This window comes from Nomascus leucogenys, chromosome 9, assembly GCF_006542625.1.
Source record: "Nomascus leucogenys isolate Asia chromosome 9, Asia_NLE_v1, whole genome shotgun sequence".
In the NCBI taxonomy this organism is placed as follows: Eukaryota; Metazoa; Chordata; class Mammalia; order Primates; family Hylobatidae; genus Nomascus; species Nomascus leucogenys.
Window position 1 is genome coordinate 109100902 of NC_044389.1, and position 13123 is coordinate 109114024.

Genomic DNA, 13123 nt, shown 5'->3' on the forward strand with positions numbered 1-13123 from the left:
TTAACTTAATTAAAATCGAATTTGCTCTTCTTTGGAGGCTGGGCGTGATGACACATGCCTATAATCCCGGCACTTTGGGAGGCCAAGGTGGGAGGATCATTTGAGCCCAAGAGTTGGACACCAGCCTGGGCAACACAAGGAGACTTTGTCTCCACAAAAAGTTTTAAAAAAAAGCAGACTGTGGTGGCGCACACCTGTGGTCCCAGCTACTCAGGATGCTGAAGCAAGAGGATTGCTTGAGCCTGGGAGGTGGAGGTTTCAGTGAGCCATGATCGTGCCACTGCACTCCAGCCTGGGAGACAGATCACAACCCTGCCTCTAAAAATACACACACACACACACACACACACGCACACATACATATATATATGTACATATATATAATATCTCTTCTTTGGGAGCTAAACAATGGGAAACACACGGACACACAGGATGGAATAATAGACATTGGAGACTCCAAAAGATGGGAGGATGGTAGCGGGGGTGAGGGTTGAAAAATTGCCTATTGGGTAGGATATTCACTATATGCCAGTAGAAAATCTGCACTAATATCTCCTAAACATAAAAACATTTTAAGAAAGAAAAATATCTTCCAAAGTTTCAAGCCAGTAACCCAGGGCCATAAAGTCTACTTTCTTATTCTTTCTTTTTGTGTTCAAACACGAATGAGGTTTTTAAATCTATTTTTCTACAATGAGGCCATCTAACTTTCAACAAGCCTGTGGCACCAGGGTTAGCTGAAGGTAGGGGTGACCTGACTGTCAAGGTTAAAACCGGGGAAATCTGAACAAACCAGGATGAGCCAGTACCCTGATTTGGAAGCGAACCCGGTCAGCAGGTGCCTGGGTGGGGTCTGTTCAGGAAGTCTTCCTGGAAACAGAGGAAGGACAGACATTTGGCTGGTAATTGTGTAGTATTTACATGGAAACACTGGGAAAGTGAAAAAACCCGGCCGGGCGCGGTGGCTCACGCCTGTAATCCCAGCACTTTGGGAGGCTGAGACAGGCGGATCGCGAGGTCAGGAGATCGAGACCATCCTGGCTAACACGGTGAAACCCTGTCTCTACCAAAAATACAAAAAAATTAGCCGGGTGTGGTGGTGGGCGCCTGTGATCTCAGCTATTCAGGAGGCTGAGGCAGGAGAATGGCGTGAACCCGGGAGGCAGAGCTTGCAGTGAGCCGAGATCGCGCCACTGCCCTCCAGCATGGGCAACAGAGCGGGACTCCATCTCAAAAAAGAAAAAACTCGTAAGTGCTTTTCTCCCAGCTTGGAAGAGGGCATGCTCAGCGCCCGGCGTAAACCCCTCAGAACCTTTCGGAATTCTTTGCCGGCAGCAGTGAGCATCAGTCCCCATCGTCCAAGTCATTTTCTTCTTGAAACGGCTCTGTCTGATGACTGACCTGGGGCATAGTGGACTTTTCTGGAAGGCTACTTACTGGGTCCCATCCTTTTGAACCATGGACAGAAACAGAGCTGCTCAGGGAGGTCACCGTGACCTCCTATGGGCCACTCACAGCCTCTACCAAGGACAGGGCCTGGAGGAGGTGCAGCTGCTGTGGCAGTACGGGCTCCCCGCAGCTCACTACAACCCAGGCCTTGACCGCCTCGGCCACCTGGCTCCCAGCATCTCCCCAGATCAGACAGAAGGCAGCTGGGGGAGCTACCCATGATTCACTCTCTCTCACCCCACAGCGAATCCATCAAATCCCGCCGCCTCTGCCTCCTAAATATATTCAGAATCCAGCCACCCCCAACACCACCCTGATCCCAGCCACCTGCAGCAGGCCCGGAGACTCCCACCTGGTCTCCCGGCCTCCCCCGCCACCCCACAATCTGCTCTCAGGAGAGCAGCCACCCGTGGCGAAGACGTTTTATGGTATCACGTTAATTCAGCCCACCAGGCACAGTGGTTCGCGCCTATAATCCCAGCACTTTGGAAGGCCAAGGTGGACAAATCACTTGAACTCAGGAGTTCAAGACCAGCCTGACCAACATGGTGAAATTCCGTCTCTACTAAAAATGCAAAAAAATTAGCTGGGCGTGGTAGCATGCACCTGTAATCCCAGCTGCCCAGGAGGCTGAGGCAGGAGGATCGCTTGAACTCGAGAGGCGGAGGTTGCAGTGAGCCGAGAACGCACCACTGCACTCCAGCCTGGGCAACAGAGTGGGACCCTGTCTCAAAAAAAAAAAAAAAAAAAAAAAAATTAATTCAGCCCACACCTCCACCAAAACCCTCCCAGGCCTTCCCGTCTCCAGGTGAGAGGCCAAACAAAGCCCTACCGTGGGAGATGAGGAAGTGCTGAGCCGCCACTCCCTTCCTAAGCCTGCATCCACCTGGCTTCCACCCTCTCACCCTGCAGAAGCCGTGCTGGCCCGCAGGTTCCTCCTGCACTCAGCTGCTCTGGCCACAGGACCTTTGCCTCACACTTCCCCATTTGGACATGCTCCTGAGCTAATGGCACTGTCTGCTGCCTCACTCCCATCAGGCTGCCTCACTCCCCTCAGTCTCGGTCCAAATGTCCCCTGGAGTGACCATCCTGTGTGCAACCACAATCCTCCCTCCCTGTCCCTGACTTCCTCTCCCCGCTCTTTTTTTTTTTTAGATGGAGTCTCGCTCTGTCTCCCAGGCTGGAGTGCAGTGGTGCGATCTCGGCTCACTCCAACCTCACCTCCCAGGTTCAAGCAATTCTCCTGCCTCAGCCTCCTGAGTAGCTGGGACTACAGGCATCTGCCTCCACACCCAGCTAATTTTTGTATTTTCAATAGAGACGGGGTTTCACCATGTTGTACAGGCTGGTCTCCAACTCCTGACCCCAAGTGATCCGCCTGCCTCGGCCTCCCAAAATGCTGGGATTAGAGGCGTGAGTCACCTCGCCCGGCCCCTCCCCCTCCTCTTTCCTGAGTTATTTTCTTCTTGGCATTCACATCCATTGACACATGCAGCGTTCACCTGCTCACCAGCCCAGGGAGGTCACCATGACCTCCTACCAGCCACTCAAAGCATCTGCCAAGGACAAAGCCACACAGGCTCACCCTATTCACATGTAAGCTGCATGGTCGAGGTTTGTCTGTCTTGTTCACTGCCGCAGCCTCTGCACTTACATCCGCCCCTGGCCTACTAGGCACTGCTGAAAGGACTGAAGAGCTTACGGAAGTGACTTCAGTTGCACCACAGATGAGGGTAGGCACCCGCCGGACAGGGCAGCCCATCGGCCTTTCAATTGCATTTCTTGCTTGTCTTCTTTCTTTCTTTCTTTCTTTCTTTCTTTCTTTTCTTCCTTCCTTCCTTCCTTCCTTTCTCTCTCTCTCTCTCTCTTTCTTTCTTTTTTTTTCTGAGACAGAGTCTCACTCTGTCTCCCAGGCCGGAGTGCAGTGGCACGATCTCAGCTCAATGCCTTCCAGTTCAAGCAATTCTCCTCCCTCAGCCTCCCGAGTAGCTGGGATTACAGGTACCCACCACCACACCCAGCTAATGTTTTGTATTTTTAGTAGAGATGGGGTTTCACCATGTTGATCAAGCTGGTCTCGAACTCCTGAGCTCAGGTGATCTGCCCACCTCAGCCTCCCAAAGTGCTGGGATTACAGGCGTGAGCCACCGTGCCCAGCCTCTTCTTTCTTTTTTCAAAGACAAGGTCTCATTCTGTTGCCCAGGCTGGAGTGCAGCGGTACGATCAAGGCTCACTGCAGCCTCAACTTCCCAGGCTCAGGCAATCCTCCCACCTCAGCCTCCCAAGTAGCTGGCACTACAGGCACATGCCTCCACACCTAGCTAATTTTTTAATTTTTTCTTTGTAGGGACAGGAACTCACTATGTTGCCCAGGCTGGTCTCGCTCTCCTGGGCTCAAGCGACCCTCCCACCTCAGCCTCCCGAGTAGCTGGGGCTGCGGGTGTGTGCCACTGCACCTGGCCATACAGTTCTTGCTTTTCTGCTGAATTTCCTCAGCTACCAGATCCGCAGCCCTCCTTTATTCCTGGGTTTGGAGTGTTCCTTATGCAAACGTCCCAGAGAGATTTGGCCCTTGCAGGTGGCTAGTTATCGTGATGCCTTCCACCCTCCTACCAGATGCTTCCTCCCCCGCTGCCTGGCTCGAGAAGCCTCCATGGAGGGTCAGAGGCTCCACAGAAGTGTGGACGGGTAAAGCCCCCAGCAAGGCTTCTGCCTCACTTGGACCACCTAGAACTTGCCGCAGGACCTGAATCACACTGGAGCCCGGCTGCAGGAACTGTTCCAGGCATCAGTTCCCACTGCAGAGCCTGGGAATGGAGCTGTCCGGCTCCCCAGCCTCTGCAGTGGGAGCTGATGCCCGGAACAGACATCTCAAAAGTGTGGGTCACCACCCATTAGTGGCCTTGAAATCAATTTACTGGAATAAGACCAGAATCTTTCTTAATGAAATGGAACAGACTAGAAAACATCAGCGTGTACAGTATTGTCTGAGGTTAAGTATTGTTTCAGGACATTTTTTGTCTAGGCATCAAAGCAGAAACTATCAAATCAGAATTTCTGGGGCATCGGTTTTTTTTTCTTTTTTTTAGCTCCCCAGTTAATTCTAATGTGAAGCCAGGAACAAGAGCTGTAGGAGGGCGGTTCTGTCCTTCTGAGAAACAAGGTGTCCCCACCACGGCTGTGAGCCAGTGCCTGCCACCGACAGTCACAGCACCATGGCACTGAGGACCAGCTTTCCCTGAAGTCCGCCTGCATCAAACAGGTCTACCCCATGCCTAGGCAAGACCTTCCTCTTTCTCGCTTCCTTTTGAAAGTCCACACTTCTCAGGGAGGGGGGAGGGTACCCTCCCGACTTCCCGTTTGCCCCTGCCTGCCTGATTGGATCTTTCTTCACTGCTGTGGCTGGACAAGCCTCTGGGATGACTTCAGCAGCCTCAGAGAGGACTTCCAGAATCCGATCGCCAGGGGTCAGTATCTCAAGCAGACAGTCACAACAGCAGACCAACTCCACCCTAAGAAAGCACAGTTGTCAGTCACCCCTCAAACAGAGGTAGCATCCCAGTGTCCTCACCAATGCAAGGGGCCACAGCCTCTGGGAAATCTGCTTCTTGCTTCTCTGGCCGAGGACTGGGGCATACAGCACCTCACTTTCTGACAAGTGAGTGTTGAAGCCCAGGCCAGGGGGAAGTGTGTTTTTGAACTGTCATGTCAGAGCACCCTCTGGAGCTACAGCTGGAAAGGTTGCTTGCGGAAGTGCCAGGACGACCAAACCCCACTGCTCTTCAGACACCTTGTAGCTGCCCCAACCAGAACCTCGGACTTTCCTGGGGCCAGGCCCCCTAGCTCAGACCCGCACACAAGATACCACCAAGAGTCATGCACACTGCCAGCGGGGAGCAGCGGTAAGTGGGACGGTGTTCCACAGACTGGGGCTCCCTTCCTGTGTCTGTCTCCCTGCTGTCCTGGTCCACCATCTCAACCGCCCAGCTGGAAATCTTGGAACTCTTCCTCTGCAGTCATGAATGACAGGCAATTTTTGCTTTTTGTTGTTTTTGTTGTTTTGAGACGGAGTTTGGCTCTGTCGCCCAGGCCGGAGTGCAGTGGCACGATCTTGGCTCACTGCAACCTCCGCCCCCCAGATTCAAGCGATTCTCCTGCCTCAGCCTCCCGAGTAGCTGAAATTACAGGTGCCCGCCACCATACCCGGCTAATTTTTCATACTCTTAGTAGAGACGGGGTTTCACCATGTTGGTCAGGCTGGTCTCAAACGCCTGGTCTGAAGTAATCCTCTCACCTCACTCAGCCTCCCAACGTGCTGGGTTACAGGCGTGAGTCACCGCGCCTGGCCTATAAGGATCTTAATGTGGCTCTGCAACTACTCATTCCAAAAGAAAATGACAGATTAACCAAGTAGAAGAATTTATGAAACACTTGCTACCACCAGATCCAATATAAGCATGAGGTATAGACTGTAACTCAAACAGCTCTCCAAGTTACCATGCAGAAAGCATTCTGAGAACAAATGAGTGTTCTGGTCTGGTTATGGGACAAGATATGCCTGCAAGAGCTGCTATGTGCATAGAATCAATGGAAAAGGTGACAGAAAAGGCATGAACTTAAAAGGTGTGAAGAGACATCCACACCCCATGTTTATTGCAGCGCTATTCACAACGGCCAAGACATGGAATCAACCTAGGTGTCCAACAACAGATGAATGGATACAGAAAATCTACATATACAACATGGAATACTACTCGGCCATAAAAAAGAGTGAAATCCTTGGGAGGGAACTGGAGGATATTATGGTAAGGTCACACAGTACATTCTGAGAGCTTGTTTGGAGGTTCTAACAGGGGAGCGCAGCTACCCGTGTACCCTTGACTGAAGACGAGTCCTCCTCTATTGGGGATGGTTGTCCTCTTGGACCGAGCGCACAGCTTCGGGAGGGACACACATGGAGTGGTGAAGGAGGACGGGGACACCCACCTAGCCAGCCAGATCAGCCAAATCAACCCTGGTGATCACTGGGGTGACAGATGTCACGGCCAGATTGCCCTCACATCCCACACAGTGCATTTTGTATCGTATTGTTGTTGTTTTTTTTGTTTTGTTTTGTTTTTTGTTTTTGTTTTGTTTTGTTTTGTTTGAGAGGGAGTCTCACTCTGTCGCCCAGGCTGGAGTGCAGTGGCACGATCTTGGCTCACTGCAACCTCCGCCTCCTGGGTTCAAGTGATTCTGCTGCCTCAGCTCCCCAAGTAGCTGGAATTACAGGCACCTGCCCCCACCCCTGGCTAATTTTTGGATTTTTAGTAGAGACAGGGTTTCACCATGTTGGCCAGCCTGGTCTCAAACTCCTGACCTCAGGTGATCCACCCGCCTCGGCCTCCCAAGTGCTGGGATTACAGGTGTGAGCCACCGCACCCGGCCTTATTGTTATTTATTATTAGAACTTTCACCCGCTATTCCCTTGTCCCTCTGAAGATGGAATGTGCAAAAATCCTTGGAACACTGCTGTCTGAAGACATTTTTATAGGATTCTAGACTTGAAAAGGACCTCAACAATTTATTCAAGACCACAGTCTCTTAGCAGAGCCACGCCTCCATCACCTGAGATGAGTCACCGTCTACACCATCTATCTTATTTATTTCTCTTTAGAGAGACAGGGTCTGGCTCTGTCACCCAGGCTGGAGTGCAGTGGTGTGATCGTAGCTCACTGCAGCCTTGAACTCCTGGGCTCAAGCAATCCTCCCACCTCAGTCTCCAGAGTAGCTGGGACTACAAGTTCACGCCACCACCCCCAGCTGATTTTTAATTTTTTTGGTAGAGAGAGGGTCTCGCTATGGTGTCTAGGCTGGTCTCAAATTCCTGGCCTTAAGTGATCCTCCCACCTCAGCCTCCCAAAGTGCTGGGATTACAGGCATGAGCCACCACGCCGGCCCATCTATTCGATTTCTAAGGAGAGAAGTTCTTGCAGGGGAAGAACTGCCCCAGCGTCCCTCCATTGTGGTTCCCAAAGTTAGTCATGATAGGCATGGCTTTCCTCTCCATGTCCAGCTGAAGTGCTTCCTGCCTCCTTTTCTTCTCATGAATTTCTTTTATGTTCCACATCAAGATACTAACTTCTCCTTCTTCTAGACAGATTGGCCAAAGACGCAGACCTTCCTCCCACTCTAACCACCGTCACCCTGGAGACCCACAGGAAGAGCTGTGAGCCCTGAACCCAATGCTCGCACCATCCTTCCCCCACCTGGGCCAGGACTGCCACTGTCAGCTGCTGCTCCAGCCTCACGCTGAGCATAGGGGACACGGCCCAGATGCAGCCACCACCCACCTGATACGGTTCCTGCCTACCCCGTGCCATACCACTGCGGTCCATGTTGGACAAGTGGAATATGAGGTCTAAGTCCCTCTGGCTCCATTCTAGCCAGCACCGTGGCACCAACCCAATCACAGCCTGTGTGACAGTCCAGGAGGTCAACCATTGTCACACCCCCTCAATGCAGAGTTCAGCCTCCTCAGGTGGGGCCTCCTACTGAGAACTGCTCTGCACTGGGACTTCTGACTCCCCTCCCTGGCACTTGCTGGAGAGCACGGGAGGTGGGCTCCAGGGAGGAGACGCCATGTCTTGCTGTTCAGCTGGTACCTAGCATGTGCTGGTGCATAGCAAGTGCCCAATCTAGAGAATGAATGAATACTGTGGTACACAGCCACTCACCTTTCCCGTAACTACATTCAGTAGTTGTCCACTAGTTCCTGCCATAAGTGAGGGACAGGACCAGCACCTAAGATCTTTGGTTGCTTCTCTGTTGTACCCTGAAGACCCTCTCTCCTCCAAAAGGGAAATCCACCCAGCTCTGTGTCCCAGCAGGCTCCCCTGTATGGACCACCCCGTCAGGCTCCCCTGTATGGACCACTCCATCAGGCTCCCTGGTCCTCCGGCTGCCAAAGCCATGAGATCAGAGGGAGGAAGGAGTGAGGTCTAGGTGAGGATTCTCCCAGCTCCCCCTCTGCAGGCCACACACTGCCTGCCCCTCCAACAGAGGCCACAGTCCCTGTCAGGCTGTCCCTAGTTTTGGCTCTGCCACTTGACATTTTAAACCTCGAGGTGCTAATGCCCAGGGCTCTGCACTATCCCTTCCGGTTTTCCTATCTCCTACCCAAATCTCCCCATCGTTAAACTCCTCGACTTGCCTGGCACCCGCCGGGCCCCTGACGGAGCTGATCCCAAAGTCTGAAGCTTGTCAAGAGGCAGAAGCGCAGCCTGGGGAGGGAATCCGCAGCTGTCCCTGCTCGGCTTCCAGCCCGCAGAGGACAGACGCCTTCTCCAGATGGCTTCTCTTGGTTTTGGGAACAGGGCAGCAAAGTCTTTTCATTTCCCAATTTTTAAGTTACTTTTCTGAATAGTTAACACATTCAGATGGCTCAAAGGTCAAAACATACAGAAGAGTAGCTGCACTGGCGTGTCCTGCACCTCCGTCCGTGAGGGTTGAGGCGCCGTGCTGTCCCTCACAGGAGGACCTCGTCCCCTCCAGGCAGCTTCAGACCATGGCTCAGCACCAAACCCAGCCACGGCCTGGCTCTCTGCAGTTCCCACTTGCTGTGCTTACTTCTAAGTGAGAGGTCGCACCTGCAACTGGGGAAGCTCTGCCTAGATAAGGCCTCCAAGAGCCTGCGCCCTGGCTCACACCAGGGCGTCTGGGAAATGCAGACAGCACTTATGCCAAGCAACACTGTTTCTTACACCCTGGGACCTCCAGGAAGTAGCATCTGCCAAATGGAAGGATAACGTTTTCCTCTTCATGCAGCAAGGTCTCTTCAGATTAAACAATGATAACAATAACCAACAAAACCAAAGCTTACCTTGGTTGGCAGTTTGCAAATGTTTTGCCCTGTGTGATCTAATAATACACTAAAATACGCTGTCATAAAGCAAAATCTTCATATGCAAACAATACATTAGCAGCTTGGCTATTTAATACTTTGTCGCATAAGGCTCTGTACTGAGGGCCCTAACAAGTAAACAGAAGTCTGTCCCTTTTAGGAGTTTCCCAACCGGAGCCCACATCGACAAAAGTGGGCAGAAGTGATGAAGTCAGAGATAAATGATTGTTCCCTGCAGTTAATGAGTGGGGGGGAGGGACACTCTGAGAGCCTCCAGAGAACCCAGAGAGTCAAGGTGGCCACATCATACCTGGATTAATGGAGACACCGAGGACAGTGGCCGTGGGACTAAACGTGTCCAGCTGACAGAGGAGTGGCAGAGCCCCTGCTTGCTGGCTGTCACCTTCCTTCTGGCCACCCTCCCCATCTCCCTACCCCAACAGGACAGGAGAGTCAGCAGCCACCTTCACCGCCAGGAGCCCACGCTGATACCTAGGCACCCTCTGTTTGAAAAACAAGTCCAGTACAGCCTCCAAGCAACCGTAGCATCACGCTGGCCGTGCCTCTGAGTTATGAGAGAAGAGAGGCAGAGGGGTGGGTGCGGGGAGGGAGAGACGACACAGCACAGGCCCAGTGCCAGGGGAGGCCAGGCTCCTCCCCACACACACACACAGCCAGTCCTCAACGTCCTTAGTGTGCCCAGGTCGCAGTGGGGGAGTCTCGGGTATTGAGTGACAATCATCACCAGAGCTCAACCCCTCCCAACCCAAACACAACTCTGATTTGAAAGTCAAATCGAGGCCCCCCTCCCCACACTTCTGCAGCTCCCACTTCTCTCCGGGGTCTTTGAGCTGAGAGTGGCCCAGGGCTCTGGGCAGTGCTGGGCCTCCAACCACCCGGCCTGTAAACCGGGGTCCAGTGGCTGGGACCCCCTCCCCGCCCCGGTGCGGGTAGGGAACATGAGGTAGCCGGGCCTTTCTGGCAGTCCCGGCACGCAGGGCGGAGAAGGCAGACGGCAGCCCCTGCAGGAGGGGCCGGGCCGCGCTCATCAGCGGGCCTGAGTTTGCTTTTCTGGGGACGGCTCCCATCCTCACGCGGCGGTCCCTATCCATCCGTCGGTTTTGCCCAGGAGGCAACGGAGGCTGGGGGCTGAAATGACTGCGCCGGGGTCAGAGCGCGGGAGGGGCAGAGGCGGGACTCAGGCCCAAGCTGCCTACCTCCCGCGCCCCGCTGCCCCTCTCCGTGCCCCCGAGCTCACCGCTCCCGCCCTCGGGACCCCGGGCCCCGCCGCCCTCCGGGTCTCTCCGGGTCGGGGGCTCTGGTCTATCGGGGGCCCTGGTCTATCTGCGGCCCGGGGCTGGAGCGCAGCGGGAAGCGGGAATTCGCTGCAAGTGCCGCCCCCGGCTCGGGCACGTGGTGGCGGCCGCGGAGTCGCCAGAGGGGACGCGCGGGTCTGGAGGAGGTAGCTCGGGTCTGGAGGCACAATGCGGGGCTGCAGAGGAGACGCCGGGCCGGAGAGGAGACGCGAGGCCGGAGGGGGGACGCGCGGGGCCGGAGGGGAACGCTCGGGGCCGGAGGGGACACGCAGGACCGGAGGAGACAGTGCGGATCTGGAGGGACACGCGGGTCCGGGGCGCAGCGCAGGGCGGAGGGGACAAGGCGGAGCGCGTCTCGCTCGGCCCGGGGAGGCACCGCCGCAGCCCGGCTGTACAGCGCTTCCGCGCCTGGCGAGGACCCGAGGCTCGGGTACCCACAGGCGGCCGCTCAGGTCCCCGCGCGCGCTGGGGGCGTGGGCCGCGTCACCGGGACTCCTACCTTTCCTGAAGGGCATCGCGCCGGGGGCGCTCCCCGCGGGGCTGGCCCGCGACACCCAGACAGGACGACGTCCAAGCGGCAGCCCCGCGGCTCGGGGCGCCTGCGGGCGGCGGGGCGGGAGAGGGAGGGGAAAGGGACATATTTGGTCAAAGCCTGGCGCGTCACGGCGCGGAGGAGGATCCGCGGCGAGGCAGGAAGCGCGGGGCGGTGCCAGCCGTGAGCTCCGGGCGCCCTCGGGCTGCTGGGGGAAGCCGGGGTTGTGGGCCGGGCCGCCCTGTCCCGCCCAGTTCCCCCAGGTCCCGCAGGGGCGGCCCGCGGCCCGCAGCCCCCCAGACGCGGAACTTGCCGGCCTCGGAGCTGCCGCCTGCCTTGCGGACTCCACGGGACAGGGGAAAATTGGTCCAGGAAGAAACCAACTCCTTTTGCTCTTTCGGGCTGTTCCGAGCCGTCCTTCCCGAAGGACGGGACCTGAGGGAATTCCATCCCATTTTTATTTTTATGTCCTACGGGCACAGGGGACACGCTCAAATCACCAGCTGACTCAAATTGAACAAACTGAAATTGTGTAATTTTTTCTTTTTCTTTTTTCTTTCTTTTTTTGTTTGTTGTTTGTGTGTGTGTGTGTGCGCGTGTGTGTGTGTGTTTTGAGACAGGATCTCACTCTGTCGCCCAAGCTGGAGTGCAGTGGGATTACAGGCGTGCGCCACCACGCCCAGATAATTTTTCTAAATGTTTTTGTAGAGACGGGTATTGTCATGTTGCCCAGGCTGGTCGGGAACTCCTGACTTAAAGTGATCCGCCCACCTCGGCCTCGCAAAGTGCTGGGATTACAGGCGTGAGCCACCGCGCCCGGCAGAATTGAAATTAACTGCTGGCTAGAGGGAGCACCCCAGAAACTCGCGTCTTTCACTGGGGGCCGCCTCCCCACTGCCTCGGTTTAACCTCGACCCCTCCGCGTCCCGCCGGCTGCCTTCTCTCCACCGCACGGGTCACAGCCTGACCGAATCCCTATGTGCTTATTCGTGTGTGGGGTCTATGAAAGCAGTCAATTTTTTTTTATTTTGTTCGCTGTTTTCCCGGAGCCTGGAACAGTCTCACACACAGCTCAATAAATATTACTTAATATTACGGCCCTTACTCAAGGGAAGTAATAGTGCGACTTAACAAACGGACATACGGAAATGCAGGGAGTCACCTCCCGGCACCACTGGCCTTGCCTCTCTGCAAAGGCCAACATCTGAGAAGATGCCTTTTATTCCTCCCAAATGTCTAAAAAGCAGACCTTCTTTGGAGCCAGTTAACAGTTAATTGTTGTGAAAAGTGCTATTTTCTGTTGCATTTTGAAAAACAATGATGTCAGGAGCAAATCTCCTGATCTCCTGATATTTAAAACACCCGTGCAAATAGCAATTGGCCCGCTTTCCATGCGGTGGCAAAAATCATGCAGGAAAGGTACAGCCAGTATGTGTGGGTGGTTTTTTTTTTCCTTTAATCTTTCATAATCATAATTTGTTTCTTAGCCTGCTACCGTTCGTGGGTAATAGTCCAAATTCCTCCCTCTTTGGAAGGGAGATGATGCCACGGGGAGGAAGCCACTGTGGGGTGGGACGGTGTCTTGCCAGTTGGCTTGGGACAGAGCTGTTGGTGGAGCCTTCAGAACAGACCCTGCTCGTGGGCCTGGCTGTAGATGAAGTCCTGAGCCCTGACTTCAACTTCTGCGCCACCGCCTTTGGGGGTGTGTCAGCGGAGCAGGAAGTGGGGGAACAGAAAGGCGCCCCAAATTCGAAGTTAGGTGTAATCGTCAGCTCCCTCTGTCCTTTTCCCTGCCGTAATTGCAATGGCAGGTGGACCTGGACTTAGCTCCATGGACTTACCTGCTACAGAAGACAAATTTAATCCAAGGCCAAGGGTTCCAGATAAAGCGTGCATCATCCTGCCTGTATCAGACTCGCCGCCGCGGCTGTCATAGTAAGGCCA

At 54.5% G+C, this 13123-nt stretch overlaps 1 protein-coding gene across 2 annotated transcripts in view; it reads right to left on the reverse strand.

The window, feature by feature from the left end:
- PFKFB3 (6-phosphofructo-2-kinase/fructose-2,6-biphosphatase 3) overlaps positions 1 to 11358 on the reverse strand; it is a 93729-nt gene extending 82371 nt beyond the window's left edge. For both annotated transcript variants that reach the window (XM_030819346.1, XM_030819345.1), the window contains exon 1: positions 11147 to 11358. In XM_030819346.1, coding sequence (XP_030675206.1) covers positions 11147 to 11162 — 16 coding nt within the window. In that variant the 5' untranslated portion in view covers positions 11163 to 11358. The remainder of the gene's footprint in view (positions 1 to 11146) is intronic.
- Positions 11359 to 13123: the final 1765 nt, after the last annotated feature.